Raw genomic sequence first — 27851 nt, forward strand, 5'->3', positions numbered from 1 at the left:
GTCAAAACTAGGTCTCTGAGCAAATCTAAATCAGGCACCAGATGCACCTTAATGACAATGGGTGGAAGTAGATGCTTCTAACGACGCTCCCCTACCTACTGAGTACAATAGTGCAATACTTTAATGAATTTCTATAAATAAATGTGTTGTTTGAATTACATGTACTGTAAGTATTGGATTTTAGGTGCATGTATATGAGGGATCACATTGTTGTTTATTGTGACCGGTAACATGTATTTTTATTGATTATCATAAGCTCCACATTTATGTATTTTCCGAGATCTTTTTGTAAGATTTTGTTGATTTCCAACCTCTTCTGTAATGCACATTACTCATCCCCCCAAAAATTTTTCCCATAAATCCCCCAACATCACTGGTTGATGAGAAATAGGTACAAGCTAAAAAGTCATAACTTGAAAACTATCCATTAACAACAGAAATTATGTAAAATATCAATCAACTCAATAATAGCCTCACCAGAGAAACATAACCAAAATGAGAAAATCACTGGATGTGTGAAACTTAAAATTGTCCAAAGTTCCTGTCACAGTGGTGTTTTCAAGGATAGCTACATCCTGATAATCCAACAAAACCAATAATCTGGCACACTCTTGGTCCCCAGCTCATTGGATTAATGAACTTTTACTGTAATTTTAGTAACTTTACAACACAAGCACTTCTAATGTTACTGTTTCTCCAAAAATTATGATTTTTGTCAGCAGTAAATATTCTTTGTGTGATTACATTTGAAAACTTTTTTTTACAAGAAATTTTTCATATTCAAAAGTCAGGTTTGCATTGTTTCAGGTATAATATTTCATGAAATTCTATTAAACTAAGAGAAACAAAATGATCTGGCATTTAAGAATCTCCATTGATCAGCTGTAAGCTAACATAACAATGCTTTTCAGTCTTGCTCCAACAGAGAGTAGTACGTATTTATTTTTTTGTGATTTTAATACATCTAATATTAGTGACTAGGTAACATAATTTTCATCATTGATATAACATTGATGCTACAAAATAAGACACATGAAAATTAATTGATGGAAGAAATCTTATAAATGTATAACCATACAAAATATTGCACTAGGTATGTAGAGCCTCTTATACTGATATACTGAGAATAACTAGGCTGCATATAATAATTGCTTTTGTTCTTTGCATTATACTATAAGTAGCTTGATTACTTTACATACACACAATGCACTCATTAATACTCTAGTTTATATCATTGTACTTCTACATAATCTGAATTCCAATAGATATGCCTTTCTAATTTGTGTTAATCTTGTGACTTTTTGCTGGCTCCAACAACTTTACTGTCACCTGGAAGCTTTGCTGATTGGACTCCTCCATCTACAACTGGATCTTTGGTCTTTATGAAGCGCATTTTCGTGTAATCATCAATCACTGCTGTTGCTCTGCTCTTCTTCAGTTTGTCTTCAGCCTGAGTGTAATTTCAAACAGACATTAATATTAGTCTATTTTTAAAACTACATTACTTTACAAACAAATGCTTAAATATTGGAAAACTATTAGACTAAACTCAAAGCACAATAAGCCTTACAAAAGATAATAAGCTGATCTATGAAAGTATCCTGTCCATAACCAGCTTCTATCTTTTCTCTTTCCTAAATTTCTTCAAAGGTTGATACTGACATGATACTAAGCAAAATATCCTTTACTTTCACCCAGGTTTTTATTTTACCCTGAGACACAGTCATATTGATGTGGATGTCAAATATTTATTGGAATATGATGAAAGGTTAGCTGAGGCCTATGTAAAACAGTCAACTCCTCTGAAGCACTGCATGTGTATGAGCTGGGTTGTGACTCACCACCATTTGTTCATGTGAATTACCTGAACATATTCTAAAAAAAAAAATATTATGAATGTTGATTTACCAATTTACAAACATTCAAAACATCCAAATTGAAAACTTTGACAGATACAAACAAGAAGCATGGCTCAAGAGCAGTCTTGAACCATCTGCACATTAAGATCAAGATAACACTGGTGCTGCAAAACACACATCTCCATCTTTATTTTGTTTCTTGTTTATCTGATCCCACTCTCCCCAAAGTGCTTTGTAGGACTCACACATCTTGATTCATATAATGTCAGTAATAATTGCACTGCATATACCATGTTAATTGTCACAGTTTCCATGTCACAGCACTCGGAGAATAAAAGTATTTTTAATTCTCTCTTAAAGCTAAGATCCATAGTGCTTCTGATGTCAAGTAGCATTCATTGTATAATCTTTGGGGAGCAAAACTGAAGGCAGGCAATCCAATATTTGAAGAAAACCTTGGTCTATAATGTAGTTTTTGCTGTGGTTCTATAAGTATCAATAACTTTACCTGGTTGCATTATATGTAATAATTCTCTCAAATGTGGTAGATGGCCTGTAATCCATGTTCGATGTGTTAAGACACACAATTTAAATATTATCCTTGCTTTAACAGGTAGCCAGTGGAGTTCAATCAAAAGTTTATTCTCTCTCTTGGTATGGTTCCTGACACTCAATAATGCTAGCCTATACGGCATGATTGATGTGAATTGCTTTATGGTCCTTGTAATGCAATAAGTAGTATGGGTGGGAGTGATATGAGATGTTGAGTCTAAGTGGGTATTTGCTCTTGTGAGGCTGGTACGTGGCAAGATGTGGCTTTATCTCCATGGTGACAGGGTGCTACATGAGATCTGGTGTGGTTCAGTGTTGTGTTTGGTATGGTGTATAGGATCAGATTTGGAATGTGATACAGATAGATGTAATGTTGGTTAAAGTGTGGGTGGGTGTGGTGTGACTGAGTGTGATGTGGTTGTTATGTGGCTAGTTATGGTGTGTAGTGTAATGTAACTGTGTGATTGAAACTGTCTCATAAGAAATCCTAAGTCACTACTAACTTTCTAAATCTTGATGAAAACTAAAGGCCTGTCTTTACAAGCATATACTATCTATACACACATGCGAGAAATGTTGCCAGCAACAGACACACTGCCCCTATCTGAAGTCAAACTTTGTGATACATGGTAAACAAATACACCAGACACTGTCAGTGGTCCATGAAGTGCTTCCACTGCAAGCCAAACTATACAAACCAATCTAATAATAATTTTTAAATGAGAGCAAAATGGATCAAGTATTCATATATGTATGTATGTATGTATGTATGTATATATATATATATATATATATATATATATATATATATATATATATATATATATATATATATATATATATATATATATATATATATATATATAAAATTGCAGTTAACAGATAGACCTACTCATATATCTGTAACACATGCAGTACACCCACAAACAAAATCTAACAAACCTTTCTGTGAATCATGATACTGTATAATTATAAAGAAGTATAAAATGTTTTATTGTGTAAAGAATTGACAAATGCTATGAATATGAATCAGAAGATAATATGAATATCAATTTGTTCATTTTCATTACCAAAGTATATAACATTTTGAAACAAGATACTGTTGACCTTCGTTAACTCGGACTAATAGGGGAAAAGGTTGATACAACAAATGTGAATGTTCAACTTATATAAATTCCCCCCCCATTCACACACACAGATACACAGATACATGGTGGCAGAAGCAAGAGAAAAAAAAATGAAAGGTCAGAGGAGGAGAAGAAGGCATTTTTTTTGGAGAATTATAGGAAACAGGATAAGGAAATGGTATATAAAAGAGAAAGAAGAGAAAAGAATGGAGCAAGTTTAACTAAAAATGATAAGAACAAGAGATTAAATATGATGTATACAAACATAGATGGGATTTTATCTAGTAAATTAGAATTAAGAGATTACATAAAGAAAGAAGAACCAGATATTGTATGCCTGGTGGAAACAAAGTTAAATGAGGCAATAAAAATAGACATAGATAAAAGGTATAATATATGGAGGAGAGACAGAGTGGGTAAAGGAGGAGGAGTCATGATGATGTTAAGGAAGGAGATAGTGGTAAATCAAGTGGAGTTTGGGGAAGGAAAATCAGAAATACTGTATGTTAAGATGCATATTAACAAAAAGGAGTTAACAATCATTGGAACATATGTGCCACCAAAACAAACTCATGGACTAACCAAGAATATAGAGACATGATAGATGACACAATAAGGAGTCTTACAAGAATCATTAAGGAAAGGAGAAAAGTGATATTGGTAGGAGATTTCAACTGTAAGGAGGTAGACTGGGAAAATTATGAAAGTGGTATGGGGGAAGATGCCTGGGAGATAGATTCCTGAACCTAATGATAGATAATTTGATGGTCCAAAGAGTAAAGGAAAACACAAGATTCAGAGGAAACGATGAGCCGGCAAGATTAGACCTAGTTTTTACAAGGGATATACCAATTAACGATGATATAAGATACAAGTGCCCATTGGGAAAGAGTGACCATGTAATATTAGAAATGGATATAGAAGAAGGAAAGGAAGATAGAGATGAATCATACAAAGGAGACCGATTAAATTACAGAAAGGCTGATATTGAGAATCTCAAGAACTATTATAAATAGTAAACTGGGAGGAGATGGAAAACTCATTAACGGTTCAAGAGAAATATAACTTATTTTTGGAAATATACAAAACTGGGGTCAGGGAATATGTTCCGAAATATAGACCTAAAGAAGAAGGAAAGAAAGATTGGTTTAATGCAAGATGTGCTAGGGCAAAGGAGAAACGAGATGGAGCATGGAAAAGGTGGAGAAGAAACAGAAATCCAGAAAATAAGGAAAACTTCAAAACAGCAAGAAATGAATATGCTAAGGTGAGAAAGGAAGAAGAAAAGAACTATGAAAAGGACATTGTCGAAAAATGTAAGGAACAACCAAAATTGTTCTACAGATTCATAAATGGAAAAATAAGACAAAAAGAAACAATAGAAAGGTTAAAAGGAGAAAACGGAATGGTGGAAGACCCAAAAGTATGGCAGAACTGTTAAATAGTAAATTTCATGAGGTCTTTACTAAGGAATCCAAATTTGAAAGACCACAGGGTAATAGAGAGACTGTCTATATGAAAGAGATTAAAGTAACCAAGCTTGAAATAAAAAGTTGATGACGGAATTGGATGAGGAAAAGGCAATGGGACCGGATGAAGTCTCAGGCAGAATACTGAAAGAATGTAGGGAAGAACTAGCAAGTCCAATATACAACATCATAAAATGCTCAATAGAAAATGGAACAGTGCCAGTGGAGTGGAAAAGAGCTGAGGTGGTTCCCATATATAAGAGCGGAAGGAAGGAAGAACCTTTAAATTACAGGCCGGTATCACTAACTAGTGTAATATGCAAGATGTGTGAAAAAGTAATAAAGAAGCAATGGATCGAGTTTCTTGAAGACAACAAAATATTATCAAATAGCCAATTTGGTTTTAGAAAAGGTCGGTCATGTGTGACAAATTTATTGAGTTTCTACTCTAGAATAGTTGATAAAGTACAAGAGAGAGAGGATGGGTTGACTGTATTTATTTAGATCTAAAAAAGGCTTTTGATAAAGTGCCACATGAAAGATTACTATGGAAGTTAGAGGAGAAGGGTGGCTTAAAAGGAAGCACATTGAGATGGATGAAGAATTACTTAAGGGGAGAGAAATAAGGACGATAGTTAAAGATATGAAGTCCAAGTGGAGAACAGTAGACAGCGGAGTGTCACAGGGATCAGTATTGGCACCAATACTTTTTCTCGTATATATAAATGACATGCCAGAGGAGTGAACAGCTACATAAATCTGTTTGCGGACGATGCGAAACTGTGCAGAGTCATTAAACAAAAGAGGATTGTGAAATACTACAGGAAGACTTAAACAAGATCTGGAAATGGAGCAAAAATGGGAGATGGAATTCAATGTGGACAAAAGCCATGTCATGGAAATGGGAAAAAGTGAAAGACGACCAGTGGGAATCTATAAGATGGGAGATGGAGTAGAACTAGAAAAAGTAAAAAGGAAAAGGACTTGGGAGTGACAATGGAAGAAAATAATCAACCGGTTAGCCATATTGATAGAATTTTCAGAGAGACGTATAATTTGCTAAGGAATATTGGAGTAGCATTTCACTATATGGACAAGGAAATGATGAAGAAATTGATAAGTACTAAAATAAGACCTAGATTGGAATATGCAGGAGTTGTGTGGACTCCCATAAAAAGAAACACATAAGAAAATTAGAGAGACTACAAAAATGGCTACAAGAATGGTTCCAGAATTTAAAGGGATGGCATATGAAGAGAGACTAAAGGCAATGGATCTACCAACCTTGGAGCAGAGAAGAGAGAGAGGGGATCTGATACAAGTTTATAAATTGATTAACGGAATGGATGAAGTGGATAATGAGAAACTGATCCTGAGAGAAGAATATGACTTTAGAAGCACAAAATCGCATAGTAAGAAACTAAGGGACGATGTCTGAGAGATGTTAAAAAATTTAGTTTCCCGCAAAGATGTGTTGAGACTTGGAACAGTTTGAGTGAGGAAGTGGTATCAGCAAAGAGTGTACATAGTTTTAAAGAAAAATTGGATAAGTGTAGATATGGAGACGGGACCACACGAGCATAAAGCCCAGGCCCTGTAAAACTACAACAACTAGGTAAATACACACACACACACACATACACACACACACACAAGATCGCATAGTAAAAAGCTGAGAAAAGGAAGATGTCTGAGAGATGTTAAAAAATATAGTTTCCCGCAAAGATGTATTGAGACGTGGAACAGTTTAAATGAAGAAGTAGTGTCTGCAACGAGTGTGCATACTTTTAAAGTAAGATTGGATAAGTGTAGATATGGAGACGGGGCCACACGAGCATAAAGCCCAGGCCCTGTAAAACTACAACTAGGTAAACACACACACACACACACACACACACACACACACACACACACACACACACACACACACACACACACACACACACACACACACACACACACACACATACACACACACACACAAGATCTCATAGTAAAAAGCTGAGAAAAGGAAGATGTCTGAGAGATGTTAAAAAATATAGTTTCCCGCAAAGATGTATTGAGACGTGGAACAGTTTAAATGAAGAAGTAGTGTCTGCAACGAGTGTACATACTTTTAAAGTAAGATTGGATAAGTGTAGATATGGAGACGGGGCCACACGAGCATAAAGTCCAGGCCCTGTAAAACTACAACTAGGTAAATACAAACACACACACACACACACACACACACACACACACACACACACACACACACACACACACACACACACACACCAATCCAGATATTGTATGCCTGGCTGAAACAAAACTAAATGAGGCAATCATAATAGATTTGGATAATAGGTATAATGTATGGAGAAGAGACAGAGTGGGTAAAGGAGGAGGAGGAGTCATGATAATGTTAAGGAAGGAGATAGTGATCAACCAAGTGGAATGTGGGGAAGGAAAAGCAGAAGTATTGTATATTAAGATGCATATTAATAAAAAGGAGTTAACAATCATTGTAACATATGTGCCACCAAAAACAAATTCATGGACCAATCAAGAATATAAAGACATGATAGATGACACAATAAGGAGTCTAATGAGAATCGTTAAAGAAAGGAGAAAAGTGATATTAGTAGGAGGTTTCAACTGTAAAGAAGTGGACTGGGAAAATTATGAAAGTGGTATGGGGGAAGAAGCCTGGGGAGAAAGATTCTTGAACCTAATGATAGACAATATGATGGACCAGAGAGTAAAGGAATGCACACCAACTTCTTCTAAAATGCTCCACACATGCGTACATGTGAACAAAAACGAAGAAAACGACATGTGGCCATTGCTTAAAAACTTGACCTGATTGAGCAAAACCAATATGATTTTTGGATTCAGCGCATCAGATTCCTTCTAAATCACCTGAAAAAACGCAGACAACAAATTTGTTGTTGACCAGTGTAATAGGTATAATGTATGGAGAAGAGACAGAGTGGGTAAAGGAGGAGGAGGAGTCATGATTACATTAAGGAAAGAGATAGTGATAAATGAAATGGAATGTGGGGAAGGAAAAGCAGAAGTATTGTATATTAAGATGCATATTGATAAAAAAGAGATAACAATCATTGTAACATATGTGCCACCAAAAACAAATTCATGGACCAATCAAGAATATAAAGACATGATAGATGACACAATAAGGAGTCTGATGAGAATCGTTAAAGAAAGGAGAAAAGTGATATTAGTAGGAGGTTTCAACTGTAAAGAAGTGGACTGGGAAAATTATGAAAGTGGTATGGGGGAAGAAGCCTGGGGAGAAAGATTCTTCAACCTAATGATAGACAATATGATGGACCAGAGAGTAAAGGAATGCACAAGATTCAGAGGAAAAACGACGAGCGAGATTGGACCTAGTTTTTACAAGGGTATACAAATGAATGACGATATAAGATATAAGTGCCCATTGGGAAAGAGTGACCATGCAATATTAGAAATAGATATAGAAGAAGGAAAGAAAGATAGAGATGATTCATACAAAGGAGACCGATTAAATTACAGAAAGGCTGATATTGAGAATCTCAAGAACTATTTTAAAAACGTAGACTGGGAGGAGATGGAAAACTCAGAGACAATGCAAGACAAATATAACTTATTTTTGGAAATTTACAAAACAGGAGTCAGGGAATATGTCCCAAAATATAGACCAAAAGAAGAAGGAAAGAAAGATTGGTTTAATGCAAGGTGTGCTAGGGCAAAGGAGAAAAGAGATGGAGCATGGAAAAGGTGGAGGAGAAATAGAATCCAACAAACAAGGAAAACTTCAAGGCAGCGAGAAATGAATATGTTAAGGTGAGGAAGGAAGAGGAAAAGAACTTGAAAAAGATATTGTCGAAAAATGTAAGGAGCAACCAAAATTGTTCTATAGATTCATAAATGGAAAAATTAGGCAAAAAGAAACAATAGAAAGGTTAAAAGGAGAGAACGGGATGGTGGAAGACCCAAAAAGTATGGCAGAACTATCAAATAAAAATTCCAGGAGGTCTTTACTAAAGAATCCAAATTTGAGAGGCCACAGGGTAATAGAGAGACAATCTATATGAAAGAGATTAAAGCAACCAAGCTTGAAATATAAGAGTTAATGAAGGAACTGGATGAAGAGAAGGCAATGGGACCGGATGAAGTCTCAGGCAGAATACTGAAAGAATGTAGGGAAGAACTAGCAAGTCCTATATACAACATCATAAAATGCTCAATAGAAAATGGAACAGTGCCAGTAGAATGGAAAAGAGCTGAGGTGGTTCCCATATATAAGAGCGGAAGGAAAGAAGAACCTTTAAATTACAGACCGATATCACTAACTAGTGTAATATGCAAGATGTGTGAAAGAATAATAAAGAAACAATGGATCGAGTTCCTTGAAGACAACAAATTAATATCAAATAGCCAATTTGGTTTTAGAAAAGGACGGTCTTGTGTAACTAATTTATTGAGTTTCTATTCTAGAATAGTTGATAGAGTACAAGAGAGAGGGATGGGTTGACTGCATCTATTTGGATTTAAAAAAGGCGTTTGACAAAGTGCCACACGCAAGATTACTGTGAAAGTTAGAGGAGAAGGGTGGCTTAAAAGGAAGCACATTGAGATGGATAGAAAATTATTTGAGGGGGAGAGAAATAAGGACGGTAGTTAAAGATATGAAGTCCAAGTGGAGAGCAGTAGAAAGCGGAGTGCCACAGGGGTCAGTATTGGCACCAGTACTTTTCCTCATTTATATTAACGACATGCCAGGAGTGAACAGCTACATAAATTTGTTTGCGGATGATACAAAACTGTGCAGAGTTATAAAGCAAAAGGAGGATTGTGAAATACTGCAAGAAGACCTAAATAAGATCTGGGAATGGAGTAAAAGTGGAAATGGAATTCAATGTGAACAAAAGCCATGTCATGGAAATGGGAAAGAGTGAAAGACGACCTGTGGGAATCTATAAGATGGGAGATGGAGTAGAACTGGAGAAAGTCAAAAAGGAAAAGGACTTAGGAGTGACGATGGAAGAAAACAATCAACCAGTAAGCCATATTGATAGAATTTTTAGAGAAACATATAATTTGCTAAGGAATATTGGAGTAGCATTTCACTACATGGACAAAGAAATGATGAAGAAATTGATAAATACTATAATAAGACCCAGATTGGAATATGCAGGAGTAGTGTAGATCCCTCATAAAAAGAAACACATAAGAAAATTGGAGAGGCTACAAAAAATGGCTACAAGAATGGTCCCAGAACTTGAAGGGATGACATATGAGGAGAGACTAAAGGCTATGGATCTACCAACCTTGGAACAAAGAAGGGAGAGGGGAGACCTGATACAAGTCTATAAATTGATCAACGGAATGGACCAAGTGGATAATGAGAAACTGATTTTGAGAGAAGAATATGACATCCGAAGCACAAGATCGCATAGTAAAAAGCTGAGAAAGGAAGATGTCTGAGAGATATTAAAAATATAGTTTCCCGCAGAAATGTATTGAGACGTGGAACAGTTTAGATGAAGAAGTAGTGTCTGCAACGAGTGTGCACACTTGTAAAGTAAGATTGGATAATTGTAGATATGGAGACGGGGCCACACGAGCATAAAGCCCAGGCCCTGTAAAACTACAACTAGGTAAATACAACTAGGTAAATACACACACACACACACACACACACACACACACACACACACACACACACACACACACACATCCATCTCAATGTGCTTCCTTTTAAGCCACCCTTCTCCTCTAACTTCCATAGTAATCTTTCATGTGGCACTTTATCAAAAGCCTTTTTTAGATCTAAATAAATACAGTCAACCCATCCCTCTCTCTCTTGTACTTTATCAACTATTCTAGAGTAGAAACTCAATAAATTTGTCACACATGACCGACCTTTTCTAAAACCAAATTGGCTATTTGATAATATTTTGTTGTCTTCAAGAAACTTGATCCATTGCTTCTTTATTACTTTTTCACACATCTTGCATATTACACTAGTTAGTGATACTGGCCTGTAATTTAAAGGTTCTTCCTTCCTTCCGCTCTTATATATGGGAACCACCTCAGCTCTTTTCCACTCCGCTGGCACTGTTCCATTTTCTATAAAATGCTCAATAGAAAATGGAACAGTGCCAGCGGAGTGGAAAAGAGCTGAGGTCATAGCCTGACTCAAGCCCTACACAGTACATGCCCAGGCATCAAGAGGGGAGGTGCATCATTTAGCTCTCTGCTTCTTCAGAAATAACGTCCTTACAAGCATAAATTGATGAGAATTAGAATCAGAAACTTCAAGAAGAAGAGAAAACAACAAGAAACAAACATATCATTGCGAGACAGCTGTGGCTGACCGCTGGACCTTGAACCCTTGCCTCCCGTCCATCATGCCCATCATGTGTGTTATCTCCCCCTCTGAGACCCTCACCTCACCCCACGCCTAACTGCCACACTTCTCCAGCTTCTCACTATACCATAAGACAGCTATGATCTTTTCAAACACTGTTTTTTTTCACTACCTTCATCATGACAACTATACATCACATAACTCTCACAATAAACTATTACAAAATATTATTTTGAGACAGGTATAAAGCTGGAGCAGATGAGTAATGATTACTTCACAGTATTGTTATCTCACTTCAACACACTAATAATGACTCAGAGAGTGTCCAGTTCACATGTAAAACAGCAGATTACCATGATGCTGCTGATGGCTCCTTCCGAACCCTCAGGTACGAGTGAATAATATTATCTAGAGAAGTGGGGATCTGATGCATTATTATCCTATCACACTGCAGGAAGTCACCAATGTATATACAATCATGTGTGAAAATTTCATGTCGATCAGATGAATGCAAATAGCAAAACAAGGACAAAATTATGAAAAATCTTTAGGATGAATATCTGTGTTTTTTTACACTGCAAAATTTTTTACAAAATCAGTATAAACTCTGATTGACTTTTGTTTGTAATCATTTTAAACTACAACTAAAATGCAATTTTTCTGTTGGAATTAGATTTTTTATGTCAACAGAAAACAAGATACAGGAAAGTAAACAAAACTTTTGAGAGAGAGAGAGAGAGAGAGAGAGAGAGAGAGAGAGAGAGAGAGAGAGAGAGAGAGAGAGAGAGAGAGAGAGAGAGAGAGAGAGAGAGAGAGAGAGAGAGAGAGAGAGAGAGAGAGAGAGAGAGAGAGCAGTTCAATTCCCATTTTAGTTCCTGGGTCAGTCAGAGTCCGACTTATTGCGAAATCCAAGTTCTCTGGGTCCGAATTATCGAGATTCAACAGTACTTCACTTTACTCATGCAACCCTGATCTCATGAGGCACTACACATATAATTAATTTCATTTTTAAAATTCATTGATACTTTATCATCAATAATTTTCTACATAATCTCAGCTGCTTTATAAATAATGGACAATTACAAGTGGTGGTTTGTAGCAAACTTGATTATCACAAGATTTGACTCAACATCAGGCTCACCCACTCTGTGAAATCCTCATACTAGTATGACATAAATAGAAACATCTATTGTAAAAAAGCATGTCATTTTACCAGTAAGTATTCTTTCTTTAGACTGTGATATACTATAGCTTGACATGTATCCAGTATGATGTTGAACAAGCTCAACTTTGAAATCCTTGTTATATATCAGAGGATGCTGTAGCTGCATCAGTTTGACAGAAACATCAAGAGATACTCAAACTAAGCTTCTGGTATTATGCTATTCCACATAATGGTGACCTGCTTGATGATGCATGATATTACTTTGTCAAGGAGAATATGGAGTATATTCGGATTCCTTCTCAGGTAATCGATAAAGTTTTACTTATAACTGTTTTGCAATTCCCAAAGTATGGTCACATGACTGCTTCACTCTTTTCATTTCATTAACCAATCTTTGCACCAATGCTTTATATAGGCTTTCATTCTGATCTTTTCATACACATTGCTGTTACTATGCAATACAGAGCTGCGATCCTTCTTTTATCACACCTTGATGAACATATTGTACAACTACCAAACACTAGGGAGGGCGGTGGCGCAGTGGATAAGGTGGTGAGCGTGGGATCGGGCAGACATCCATGCGTAGATTCGAATCCCACCATGTACAGCCTTAAAACACTTTGCCATTTGTCGAGTGGTTTAAAGTTACCTACATGTCACCATGATACCCAGGTTCTAGGTGGTTACACTCAAGATGAGCTTGGGTGGTGATATGGGCCCTAATATGGGTACCACTATAAATAAAATTGCCTGCGCCACTAATGGGCGGAAGCTGAACAGCGCTTCCCATACACTCTTCAAGTGTGCCTACAGGCGTTATAGGCCTTACCGTAAAAAAAAAAAAAAAAAAAAAAAAAAAAACAAACAAACTAACATCTATGTTGTGTCCTGATAGCCAGAAATAGTAGTGCACTCTAAGCACCTCCATCCCCTCCCTAACTCCTGCCACATGATGACCATTGGTTAATTCTAAGTAGCACTCCCTGGAAATGTATCATTATCATAAACCAGTTTTCATCCTACTCACATGTAAAGATTCATTGTTGCTAATCCTGCAAATACCAAATTATATTCCCAGCATCTACCAGTGTTGACTTTCTTCCATACTTTCATACACTAAATTGTTTAACTTAGATCAATCATGACATCTTTTACTCAATATCTTAAATATTGGCAAAATTAACTTTCATATTGCTTTCATAAGCCTTTTGATTTTCTATGCAGTCCAGTTAAGATAGGAAAACAGGTATGAAAAACAAAGGAAGAGTATTATCTATAAACTCACATTGTAACAATAAAACTGATAATATTATCAGTTTTATTGTTACAATGTGAGTTTATAGATAATACTCTTCCCTTGTTTTATTTTTAATTATAATTAAAATAATGCAATGAAAGCCACCATAAACTCACCTTGCCAAGGATGAGATTGATGTACTGAGCAATGCAATGCATGACAATGATGAGGCCATGATAAAGGTATCCAATAGAATGCCAATAATGAAGAGTGGTATCCACACGCAGTAATAAGAATGCCATGCCCATATAGGCAAAGTTCTGCATCTTCACAAACCATGAGAACCAGTCATATAGGCATTTTCCCTGAAAAGGAAAAAAAAAGGAAATCTATCACCTCTCCTAAATTGAATACTGAATAACTTTGAACAAGGAATAATCAACATGATATAATCTCAAACAACACAAGCAAAAGAAACATCGCTATAGCATAAGTTTTCAGTATGACTGTCTGAGAAAACAAACCACCAAGAATTTAGCTACGCTATCAGAGGATACCGATCATCAAACTAATACAAGAAGTTAACTAAAAATTCTGGAAAACATATACAGGTTGACCATCACTAGTTTGGCATCAGTGAGACCTGTGGGGTGCCAATTTAGTGATTTTGCTGGCTTTCAGAGAGATCAGCAGATTAGAGTGTACTCTTAACCAAAGAGTTAACCAACTCATTGTACCACTGAAATTGTACCCAAGAAATCATTACAAAATTATCTATATGTAGAGTTGTACCAACAGCACTTTTGTGTCAATAATGATATTTGTATTCAATATCCAGCCAATACTGATAGTATCAGTACAGCCAACAATGTTGGCAAAGAATTTGAGAAATTTCTTTCCGTTTCTTTATGACAAACTATCAAAGAATAAGTGCTGCATGATTCACATAAGCTTCACATAGACATGCAGTTGTCATTTTTTTCTTAATCTAACCTTATCTTTTATGAATAACACAACAAGCTGGAGCTAAAATTGAACTAGTTTAATAAAGAAAAAAAAAAAAAAAAAAAGATAAAATCTAATTGGAATGGTTTCTCTGTTTGAAATTGATGTCAGCTCATTACATAGCACTAAATGACAGTAGCAATAGCATATTAATGAAACAATCCAGGAAATTTTAAATTACATCAGTGAGTATTAGTGCCAGATTAGTGATGGTTACTCTGTACAATATTTAAAAAAATAACATTTTATAACATTACTTCTCTATTTTACAAAGCTTACAAATGAAAGAAGGTAAATACAGTGACTTTTGTAATATATGTAAAACATGAATTTACTAATTTTAAATTATTTTTACAAGATAGCTTCGGAAATAATTGATCATCATAATTTTTGGTGTCCTAATATTCTCTTGTAACCTGTTTATCCATATTACTATCCTCTTCCTCATTGCTTGCTGCTGATTCCTATCTATCTACTTGTAAATTGAAGTGCCTCCTGCAATCACACATAGACACAAAACAAATACAAAGAAAAGGCTGCTTCACAAAAAATACCATTTTATAACCATATAAAAAAATAAACTCACTTCATAATCATATATTGGAGCAAATTTGCCTTACTGAAATGCAAAGCAGTAAACTTTTACCAACCTTAGGAATTAAGTCTTTGGTAACTAATTAGTTTCTCTAACCCAGTGGTAACTAACCTGTGGTACGTGAAGGCTTTCCATATGGTACATGATCAATTTCAGGATCATATTATTAGTTAAATTAAATTAACAAATTTCTCAGAAAAAAAAAATATTATTGACTAACACACGATAATCTGGCATCAATCAGCTGGTGGAGAAAAAACAGATGCATCCCTCTCATTAAATTGAGTTGTATTTCTTGTTATCAGTCATTTGTATATTCTATTTGTGAATAAACTGATATTTGCTGGAATTGAGTTTTTCTGGAACCAATTAGTACACAGGGACTGTATGAAACCTCCAAGTGATACTTCCTCAAGAAAAGTTTGGGAACCACTGCTCTAACCTCTTCATTGCAGTGATGCCTACGCTACATAGGTCAAGTGCATATTCGATTTCATATAATTTCTACTTACTATTTCAAATGCATTATTTCATTATATCAAACTATGACGAAATTACTTTATTAATTATGTTATTATGTTCTAAAAAAGTTATGCTCTAAACAAAAGAAAAAAAATATTACACAAAAGTTGAAAGATGCCATGATAGTTACACATTTCAACATTATTATTTATCAGATACCTCTATAATGCAAAATAAAACTCACAGTGTCTCCAAGTTTCTTCCTCAGCAAGCGATCATAATAATCTTCCACAGCGAGGATGAAAGGTACTGTCAGCATGGAGAGGTAGTAGCCTGAATGCACTCCATGCCAATATGCAGATGCCAGCATTGTCAAAGCTTCTCTGTCAAAACAAATAGAATCATAAATAGTAATTTGCTTTATACATTTATACATGTGTGTGTGTGTATTTACCTAGTTGTATTTACTTAGTTGTATTGTACAGGGTTCAAGCAGGGCTCATAGTGTCCTGTCTCCATATCTCCATTTATCTCATTTTTCCTTAAAGTTATGCACATTATGTGCTATAACAACTTCATTATCCAATGCATTCCATTTTTCCACCATTCTGTGGAAAACTGTATTTTCCAATATCATTCACACACTGCCTCACACTGATCTTCTTTTCATGTCCTCTTCTCTTTCCACCTTTTTCTGTCAACAGCACCAGGTCTTCTTTGTCTATCTTTTCAATATCATTTACTATCTTATACACTGTTATTAGGTCCCCACATTCTCTTCTATCTAGTAAGGTTGGCAGTCACATTTCCTTCAATTGTTTTTCATATGTGAGGTCTTTTAATTCCGGCACCATCTTTGTAGCAATCTTCTGTATCCTTTCCAATTTTCTTATATTCTGTTTAGAGGTTGGACACCATACCACTACTGCATATTCCAGCCTTGTACGTATCATGCTTGTGATGATTTTTTTCATCATGTCTTTGTCCATGTAATGAAATGCCACTCTTATATTAGTCAACATTTTATATGATAGTCCAAATATCTTGCTTATGTGTTTTTCGGGGCTCAGATTTTCCTATATGATCACTCCCAGATCTTTTTCCTCTTTAGTCTTCATTATTTGTTCCTCTCCCATCAAATAATTCCATACCGGTTTTCTCTTACTCTTTCCTAGTTCCATTATGTGACATTTCCTGGCTTTAAACTCCAATTTCCACTTCCTGCACCACTCATAGATCTTGTTTATATCTTCCTGCAACAGCAGACATCTTTGCATCATCACTGAATAAATTTATATAACTTTATCCCAATGTAAATGTCGTCTACATAAATCTGAAACATAATGGGAGCTAACACTGACCCTTGTGGCACTCTGCTAGTTACTTTACCCCAAAATGAGTATGTATCTCTGATCACAGTTCTCACTTCCCTATCCTTCAAATAATCTCTTGTCCATTCTAGCAAAGTTCCTCGCAGTCCTCCTATGTTCTCTAGTTTCCAAAGTAATCTTCCATGAGGGACTTTATCAAAAGCATTTTTAATATCCAGGTATACTGTGTCCACCCATCCATCTCTGTTTTCCAGTCCTGCAATAATTCTCGAGTAGAAGCTTAATAAGTTTGATACACATGACCTCCCTGTCCTGAACCCAAATTGTCTGTTCGATATGACTTACTCCTCTTCTAGAAATTTAACCCATTTTTCTTTGATAATTATTTTATACATCTTCCTCAAGACACTCATAAGTGACACTGGTCTGTAGTTTAGTGGTTCAGTTGCCTTTCCTCCTTCAAATATCGGTATTACATTGGCTCTCTTTCATTCTAGTGGAACTTTCCCTTCATTTAGCGAACTTGTAATTATTTCCCAAATTGGATCCAGTAGTTGCTCTTTACATTCTTTGAACACCCAGCCTGATACACATCTGGCCCCCATTGCTTTTTTGACATCCAACTTCTCCAATAATCTTCCAATATCTTCTTTGTGCACTGCAATCTCCTGTAGTCCTTGGCAATCCCATGTCCTATCAGGTTTTGTAAAGTCATTTTCTGCAGTGAACACCATTTTGAAGCTGTCATTCATTATTTCTTACATTTTCTTCTCTGTTTGGTACGTCTTCCCTTCTTTAATGATTTTTTCAATTGTTTCCTTATTCTTTGTTTTGCCATTTATAAACTTGTAGAAAAGTTTGGGTTCATCTTTGCTTTTATTCACTACATCTTTCACAAAGTTTCTTACTTCCTCTAATACTCTAATATATTAATTTCTGGCATCCTTGTACTGCTGTCTGTTATAATAATTTCTCTGTTTTATGAATTTCTTCCATGCTTTATCTTTTGCCTTTTTAGCTTGTATGCATCTTGCATTGTACCAAGCATGTATTTTTTTTTTCTTAACTCTATAAAAAGGTACAAATTTTTTTACTCCATTATATTTCTGTACATAATATTACTCCACTCAATATCCGCAAAATAGATCCTTAATTTTACTTCACCAAGTCATCCTCTGTGGAGTGGAGCTTCCCCATGAGATACACTTTGCCACGTCACGCAGGGCAGACATTTGTTGTGCGGGAACTTGTTTTGGTGTTTTTCCCCTTTTTGAGTAAGGCCATGTCGCCCGTTATGCGGGGACAGTGCCTTCTACCCATTATCCAATCCTTGGAGTGGGTAGAGCCGTACAAGTGGCTATATTTTTATTGTGTGGCAGATGTACCAAGCTTACAGCTCTTATTGTACCACAGAGTGACAGCCACATCTTCCTCTGGAGAGGAGTCTGCTGGACCTTCCTTGGGCTCCTCCCTGGGTTCCAGGACCAGCAGGAATGCCCATAGTCAGGTTAGGGGAGGTTGTTCTGCCAGTAGTCCTCCCTGGCCTGGAAGTTTGCGGGAGGCTAACCACTCGCCGGGCCATGGCACACTTGGGCCTGTAGATGTTAATAAGCTCTCCACTTCGCTACACTTACCTACCTCATAGGATGCCGCCCCTTGGGATGTGGTTTTGACAGACCTTGCAGAGTTAAGGGATGAGGTGAACAAGTTGAAAAGGGACAGACTGCCGCCTGCCCCCACGCCAGGCAGGGTGAATGAGGGAGTAAGTACTTCTCAAGGTACGCAGCACAATGCTTCACCTGTTCACAATTTCGCTGGATTCCCTGATCCTATCTGTGAAGCTGGTGCTCTCACTGAGCAGAACTTTAGTGACAGTGTATTAATGCATAATGCTAAGGTATTTGGGCCTCTGGATATGTTCTTTGAGGACATTGACTAACAGGTAGCAGAAATGGTGAACTTTCTGTTTACCGATGAAATGCATGGTGAAGATTACAATCTTATTTGTGAAGATGATATTACTAAGAAGCCAAAGAACTGCCACACCCTAGCTCCAGTGGTGCAATCCAGAGGTTTTGGATGCACTTAGGAGTGACGCAAAGAAGACGGATCACCAGTTACAGGATGTTAGCAAGGACATTCTGCGGGCAGCAACAATTGTCACGAAGTCCCTTCTGGCGCATGCTGGATAAGGTTGCTCAAGACAAAGACCTGTCAGAGGTAGCTCGAGAAGTGAGTGTGCTTAATGGAGCATTGGCCTTGTTGGGTAATGCTAATAACAAGAACAACTTGGCAAGGCGGTTCGCCATGCAATGCGAGATGAACCACAAGTACGCCCACCTTTGTTCCAGCAAGGTGCCACTTACTCGTTTCCTGTTTGGTGATGATGTGTCTCAGTCTGCCAAGCAAATTGAAGACTCTGAAAAATGGAAGAACAAGTTCATAGCCAAGAAGCTCACCTCTATGTGGCCTTACACGGGGACCAGAACAAGAGGTTACTGAGGTTCGCCTTCACACAAGAGTTTCTCCAGGTACCAGCCTTATGGTCAGCTGCGGCACGGGGCTAGAGGTGCTCAGCAGCACTACACTACACGCCAGGACTCCGTTCCAAAAAACGCCAGAAGCAGGGGCCAGCATCGGCTCCAGCAGCAGTAGAGGCAAGTAAAGTTTTTGAGGCTGGCAGGCTTCACTACTTAATGAATGACCCAGCCATTTTGGATATTGTTACTGGTTGTCACCTGGACATTAAGGTGGATGAAATTAACCCCTTCAATACGGTGACGCCTATGTAGGCGTCATGAAGCCCCAGTAGCAAATACGGTGACGCCTACGTAGACGTCATATTTCTTTTCTGAGCTTTCTTCAGTTCAGTTGTCCCGTATAGTGTATTGGATACCAACTACACATGCCGTATGCTGTCTTTGAAATCCTAGTGCTCCTCCCACCATCCTTGTCTCCACCAATCACTAAAGATAAGCTACATGTGTCCCGCCTTGTGTCTAAAATTACCCAATGGCATAGACTGTTCATCTCATCTCTCTCTCTCTCTCTCTCTCTCTCTCTCTCTCTCCATTCCTCCTCTCCCATCTCCTTCCTCCTCCCCTCTCCTCTCGAAGATAAGTTACATGCGTCCCGCCTTGTAACATTCAGTGTAAATATAAACACACACACACACACACACACACACACACACACACACACACACACACACACACACACACACACACACACACACACACACACACACAGAGAGAGAAAAACATAAAAAAGGTGATAAATAATATCATTAATGTGGTGCAGGAGGAGGGAAAAGACCTAGTACAAGAAATAGAGGACTTCCATAGAATTGGAAAGTTCACAAGAGAAGGTATGAGGCCAATAAGAATCAAACTTAAGTCACAAAAGGATGTAGATGAATTGGTGGAGAAGTCATGGAGGCTAGCCCAGCAGGAAACAACAAGGAAGATTTGGTTGAGAAGAGATCTCGGTGAAAAGGAAAGAGAAATGTTAAATGAGTTGAGAAAGGAGGCTTTGAAAAAAAATGAAGAGAGGACAGAAGAGAAGAAAGAGTTTTTCTGGAGAATCTTGGATATGAGACTGAGGAAGTGGTTCATAACCCAGAAAAGTACAGCAAGAAAGGACTAAAGAAACTTACATATGAGCGAAATGTAATGTATTCCAACATAAATGGAGTGATATCGGGGATTTTAGAACTCAACGATTACTTGAGGACAAGAACCCAGATATTGTGGGTCTTACTGAAACAAAACTGAGAGAGGAGAAGACCTGATGATGGTTGGAGAAGGAAATATAATGTTTGGAAAAGAAATAGAGTAGGTAAGATGGGAGGAGGAGTGATGTTGCTGGTTAAAAAAGATATAAAGGTGGATCAAGTGAAAAAAGGTATGGGAAAGGCAGAAGTGCTAAAGATCAGAGCAGAAACTAATGAAGGAAAAAAGAGGCACTACATAGTGGTGTACGTACCACCTAAGACAAATGCATGGTCAGTACAGGAATATGAAGAAATGATAAGTGATACAGGAACATGTCTGGAAGAAATGTTGGGTGGCTGTGAACGAACTATAATGATGGGAGATTTTAATTGTAAAGAGGTGTGTTGGGAGGACTGGTCAATGGAAGGATCAGAGACAACATGGGGAAATACACTATTGACACTGGCAATGGAAAATGTGTTAACTCAGTGGGTCAAAGAAGATACTAGGTTTGGAGGAGAGGGAGCATCGTCAAGACTGGACTTGGTCTTTAGTACAGAGCCAATGGTCATTGAGGAGATGAGGGTGGAGTGCCCTTTAGCAAAGAGTGATCATGCAGTTTTGGAGTTCAAGGTGATAGATGAAGAGAAATCTAGAAGAAATGAAGAATATAAAGTGGGAAGATGGAATTATGCCAAGACAGATTTTGGAAACCTAAAGAAATTCTTTCAAGAGACAAATTGGATGAAATTCAAGAGTGCTAAGGAGCAAATGAAAAGTGGAAGGAATTTATAAAAATATACAAAGAAGGTGAGAAAAATTTGTACCAATAAGACAACATAGAGAAGTTGGAAAGCAGGACTGGTTTAACGATAGATGTGAAAAGGCTAGAACAAGAAAAGAGGATGCATGGAAGAGGTGGAGAAGGAAAAGACGGATTAAGCAGTGGGAAAGTTACAAAAGAGCAAGAAATGAATATGTGTTGATTAGAAGAGAAGAAAGAAAGAAACAAGAAAAGGATATAATTGATAAATGTAAAGACCAACCAAGGCTTTTTACAGACATGTGAACAACAACATCAAAAATAGAGAAAGTATTGAAAGTTTAGAAGTAAATGGAGTATGCAGTGAAGATCCCAGGAAATGGCAGAGGCTATGAATGGATGCTTTCGGAAGGTATTCACAAAGGAGACTGCTTTTGACAAACCACTGGTAATGGAACAGAAAGGGATTATGAAGGAGTTTCAAGTAACTGTGGAGGAGATCAAGAACATGATGGGGAGTTTAGAAGTGAGAAAAGCTGTGGGACCTGATGGGGTATCAGGATGGATTTTAAGAGAATGCAGGGAGCAATTGGCAGAAAAAGTTTGTGAAGTAATTGATGCCTCATTAAGGGAAGGTGTAGTGCCCCAAGACTGGAAAAGAGCTAACATTGTCCCAATCTATAAATCAGGTAACAAGAGAGACCCATTGAACTATAGACCAGTGTCACTTACAAGTGTGGTAGCTAAGATGTGTGAGAGGGTGGTGAAGAATAGATGGACAGACTTCTTGGAGAAAATGACATACTTTGTGAGTGTCAATTTGGTTTTAGAAAAGGGCGTTCATGCACGACAAACCTGATATGTTACTATTCGAGGGTGATAGATGTAATACAGGAAAGAGATGGTTGGGCTGATGGAATATATCTGGATTTAAAAAAGGCCTTTGATAAGGTACCACACCAGAGACTGATCTGGAAACTTGAAATGGTAGGAGGAGTGCATGGCAGTTTACTAAAATGGATGGAAGACTTTTGGTAGGAAGAGAAATGAGAACAATAATTAAGGACAGACCATCAGAATGGGGATTGGTGGAGAGTGGAGTTCCACAGGGATCAGTGTTGGCACCAGTAATGTTCGCAGTCTACATAAATGACATGGTGGATGGGGTGTCCAGTTATGTGAGCCTATTTGCAGACGATGCAAAATTGTTAAGAAAAGTGAGATGTGACAAAGATTGCGAACTACTCCAGGAAGACTTGGACAGAATATGGAAATGACAGAGTGATGATTGGCATGGAAAAATGGATAGGGAAGATCTGTGTATGTGGAATGGAAGAATGTCGAGACAACTAAAAACACACGACAAAATGCAAGAAATTAGAGTTTGGCAAGAGTGAAAGAAGAATCAAGAGTATGTACAAGATAGTTATAATTTTCACCTTCATTGGTCTCCTACCCCCTTCACTGTATCTTCCTAGCCTGATCACTTCCTCCACCTCCTGGTCTAGTTCTTGTGTACTGTCTTGTACTTGTTTGATAACAGTTTTGACCAATTCTCTCTCTTCACATTCTCTCGTGAATTTATTTAGATTTTTTTTTTCCTTCATCCCAAAAATCACGAAGCTTTTTTTCTTGTCCACTGTATCCCGCACCAGATCTTCTTTCTTTTTAATAACTTCAATTACAGCAAATTTCTTGTTCTCCTGAATTTGTCTTTTTACAACTTCTGAAAATTTTACTTTTTCCTCTTCTTGCTCCTGCTTCCATTCATTTCTTAGTTCATTCAGCTTCTGTTCACCCAATCCACCTTCTGTCCTGTCCACAATCCCGTCATGCACTTTAACCAGCAAGCTCCTTATGGAGCTTTTGTAATCGTGGCATGTAGCTTTTAGTACGTAATTTTGTTTCTTTATTTCTTGTATCTCCTCTTTCAATCCCTGATTGATTACACTGACCTTCTCACATTCTACTAATCTCAATTTCAGCTCAGTGTTTTCCGTTATCAGGCGGTCCTGTTTGTCCATTAGACTCGACATCATCTCCATATATCTTAATTTCCTTTCTATGTTGATTAACCCTCTCATATTACCTTGTTCATCCCTGAATCCAGAAAAATCCTGGTCCATAATATCATCTGTTAGTTTCCTTAGACCAACAGGAGTTTCGATGTATCGTTGGTTTTCACACGACGAAACCAAATCCAGCAATGATGGTTCTTCTTCCCCTCTACATTTTGTATAATCCTTCACCCAATGGTCCAATGTGTTTCCTCCCTCCAGGGTCTAGCAAGAGATTGTATTCATTTCTTCCCAATTAACATGTTTACAGTTTAAATCTCTCAAAAGTAATACCCTTCTGTCCTTCCTTAACATATTGCCAAGGCAATTTAGCACTTCCCTTTGCATTTGTTTATGTATATCAAGCCTCTATGTATTAGTCTTCAGTGGCACATATGCAACTATGATACTTCCTTTCTTCCCTCCCACTGGTCTTAATTGTTATGTTTAAAACCTCTGGCAATCCATCTCTGTACTGTAGCTTCTTCATGTACATATCCTCTCGAGTCATTATCAATACTCCTGCTTTTTCCCTTATGTCTCACCTCCAAACATTATATCCCTGCTCTTTAAAATTCACTTGGACCTCTTCACTCAACTTTGTTTCTGTTATACACATACCACATCTGATCCTTTTTCCAATATATAATCTCTAATTTCCAAGCATCCTGATATAAATCCATCTGTTTGTAAACATGACTCTTAATGCTTTCCTTCTCTTCTCCCTTCCCAAAAATACCATTTCCTCAGCCTCATGTCTAGCACTCTACAGTAGAATTTCTTCTCAATCTCTGTCCTCTCATTTTTTTCCTTAGCTTCACTTCTCAGTCCTCTCTCCTTTTCCCTTTCTACCTGATTCATCCTTCTATTCATCTAAATATTTTTATGTTCTGCCTTACCAAGCAGCTTTTCAGTCATCACTAATATTTCTTCTACGTTTCTCCTCCTTCCCCTCACAAACTTCACAGGATTCTTTTTTTCTTCTAGTCCATACATAATAATGCACTTCTTTTTGTCCACTAATTCTTCCTTTTTCTTTGATCACTTGTATGACTGTGTCTTTCATTTTCTCTCTTATTAGATGCTGGGGCCACCAAGGTATGCACAAGAAGCAGCACTCATGGGAGAAATAGGAATTTCAAGCATGAAGGCAGGAGTAATGGAAGGGAAACTAAAATACTTACAATATATACTAAGAGAGGAAGGTAATGGTTTGCTGGGAAGGATAGTGGAAGAGATGAGGGCAGGGAAAAAGAATAGGTGGAGAAATGAGGCAATACTAGAAAGGAAAATGGCCGGAAATAGAGGAAAAGACATAACAAATAAGGAAATAAGAGAAAGAATTAGAATGTGGGATACAAATCAATGGAAGCAACAGATGCTGGAAAAGACAAGCTTGAAAGTATAAAGAAAATGGAGAACCGAGATAGGGGGACAGGATAATGTGTATGATAACAAAAAGCATTAGTAGTCATATTTAGGTGCAGAACAAATAATCCAAATTTAGGGGACAGGAAGAGAATTCAAAATGAGGACATGAGGTGTATGATACGTGAAAGTGATAATGAAGAGCTGCATCATCTTATTCTGCACTGCCCAACCTGCATGGAACAGTAACCCTATCAAGTGCACTACAGTAACCCTATCAAGAAGACGAAGAAAATTTAATAGGAAAAGTGCCTTTTTGTGGAAAAAATATAGAACATAAAAGTACACTCTATAAGTTCTAGAAAATAAGGGAAAGAAAAATAAAAAATAGGCAGTGGCACCACAATAAAGGAAACATAAGGGAGTCAGGAGTGCCGATGCAAAGGCAATACTCCCAATAAACAACCTGAACCTGAACCTGGAGGAATGGGGGGGAAGGCAAGATGTAGGAGTCGGATAACATTCCACAGACAAAGAGGGCACAACAGACTTTGCAGTCCCAACTAATTTTAATTCCAGTGATGGAGTCTTTGCTTAAACACTAAAATTGATCCTTTGGCAACATTTGCTGCTTTGATAGCATCATTGTTTTCGATTATAGTACTAATGGTAGACTTAGCCACTGTGACTACCTCTGACCAGAGACGCAAAACTGTTGCTTCTCAACCTTGATTGGCCAATGTCTGCCGGTCAGTCTAGATTTTGGTCAACCTTCGGGTGTATAATTTACTGAATTTTTTGGTTGAAGTCCAAATTGTCCAAGGAGTTCAAGGTCTGGCAGTCTACTGTATACACAGTTCTTGCTCATACACAGTACAAGTCTATTCAGGAAAGTTACATATCTCAACAGTTTATATTTTTGCCACCAAGCATTGCACAGACCAAGTATTGTGAACCTTCTTGGTACAGAGAGCCATGAAAATAAAATATTTTCAAATGTATTTCTGTGAGATCCATAGATAAACACACCATGCATCTGTGAGAGCCTTAGATAAACACACCATGTGTCTGTGAGAGTCATAGATGAACGTGCTTCAGATGAAGCATTCACATATTTGTTGTGATATTTTTTCCCATTTTTCCCTTACCATACTTGAAGGTTCATAAGATGCACCTTTTTCTCCAAAAAAATGTCTCAGGAAATTACCCTGCATCTTATGAGGCCAAGGTTCAGTATTGAAGAAGAAGGAGCAGGTGAGCCAGACTGGGAAAGATAGTAGTCAGGATGGGCAGAGATGGCAGGTTGCGAGGGGAAGGAAAGCGGAGGCAGTTAGGGAGGATAGGACCAAACCTGTTGAGTGTGAAAATAGGTTCAGTTTGTTGGAGGGGGAAGGGGAGAGTGAGAGTGGAGTGAATGAGGTGGTTGTGGTGAGTGAAAGAGAGAGAAGGGGATAGAGGAGAGGAGGAGGAGGGTTGTGCCTAGCACACCTCAGGTGTGTGTGGTGGGTGACTCTCAGGTTAGGTACTTAGATAGCACTTTCTGTGGGAAAGACAGGGATAGGAGGATGAACGTGTGTATGCCTGGTGCAGGTGTGAAGGCAGTGAGTGAGGAGGTGCAGAAGAGGGTTGGGGGGATGGAGAGGGAGGGTGTAGTAGTTTTGCACATAGGTGGGAACGATGTCAGAGCAGGTGGGTCGGAGGAGTTAGTGGCAAGATTTCGAGATATGTTAGGGAAGATAAGGGAGAGTGGTAGGAGGTGTGTAGTGTCAGGAATCTTGCCTCGTGTGTATGTTAGCAGGGAATGATTGTCTAGAGCCATTGGTGTGAATGATCGGGTAAAAGGGATGTGTAAGGATGTGGGTGTCAGCTTTGTGGATGTATGGGATAGGTTCTATGGGCGAAGGGATTTATATGCTAGGGATGGTGTGCATCTGAGTAGGAAGGGTGTGGATGTGCTGAGTGGATGTCTGGAGGGGGGAATTGGGATGGAGTGTAGGGGGTGAGGTAACAAATGCATTCCAGAAGAAAGATGTTGGACATAAATTAGATAGGATAAACAGAGATAGTGAAAAGATTAGGAAAGATTTCCAGCTGCAAATAGGAGAGAATAAGATTAGGATTCCAAATAAAGAGACAGCATCTAGGAAGGTAGCAGGACTTAAATGTTTTTATGTAAATGCCAGGAGTCTTAGGAACAAGAAGGATGAGTTATCTAGTTATATAGTTGAGGAGGACTTAGATGTTGTATGTGTCACAGAGGCATGGGTAAATGAGGAAATGTTTAGGGAAAATAGGAAAGAATATGAAGTAGATGGATACATTATGTATTTACACCAGAGAATTGGTAGGATAGGTGGAGGAGTAGTTATTTATGTAAAAAAATCCTTCATTTCCAGTCAGGTTAATGGTATTAAGGTAGACAACAGAATAGAGTCCTTATGGCTGGATGTTAGAGTAAACAAAAGTAAGATTATTAGAGTAGGAGCTTTTTATAGACCACCTAACCAGTCAGCAGATGTAGACAACCTTATGGTAGATGAGATAAATAGAGGGTGTACTAGTCAGACAATTATCTTAGGGGATTTTAATCTTAAGTCAGTAAACTGGGAGAGGATGGTAGGAGATGCTAGTGAAAATAAGTTTATGGAAAGTTTTCAGGATAACTATTTAGTGCAGATGGTAGATAAACCTACTAGGGGGAGGAAGGTTTTAGACATAGTACTAACAAATATTGAGCATTGTTTAAAGGAAGTTGAGGTAGGAGAGACTTTAGCAAACAGTGACCATCAT

The 27851-nt window shown here is 37.6% G+C and overlaps 1 protein-coding gene across 1 annotated transcript in view; it reads right to left on the minus strand.

Annotated features, from left to right (window-relative positions):
* Window positions 1–223: 223 nt before the first annotated feature.
* LOC123520215 (lysophospholipid acyltransferase 7-like) overlaps window positions 224–27851 on the minus strand; it is a 110223-nt gene continuing 82595 nt past the window's right edge. The window contains exons 7-9 of the mRNA XM_045282298.1: window positions 16074–16212; window positions 13944–14132; window positions 224–1450 (exon numbers count right to left, since the gene is read on the minus strand). Of these exons, the coding sequence (XP_045138233.1) occupies window positions 1286–1450; window positions 13944–14132; window positions 16074–16212 (493 nt within the window). The 3' untranslated portion in view covers window positions 224–1285. The remainder of the gene's footprint in view (window positions 1451–13943; window positions 14133–16073; window positions 16213–27851) is intronic.

This window comes from Portunus trituberculatus, chromosome 46 (assembly GCF_017591435.1).
Source record: "Portunus trituberculatus isolate SZX2019 chromosome 46, ASM1759143v1, whole genome shotgun sequence".
In the NCBI taxonomy this organism is placed as follows: Eukaryota; Metazoa; Arthropoda; class Malacostraca; order Decapoda; family Portunidae; genus Portunus; species Portunus trituberculatus.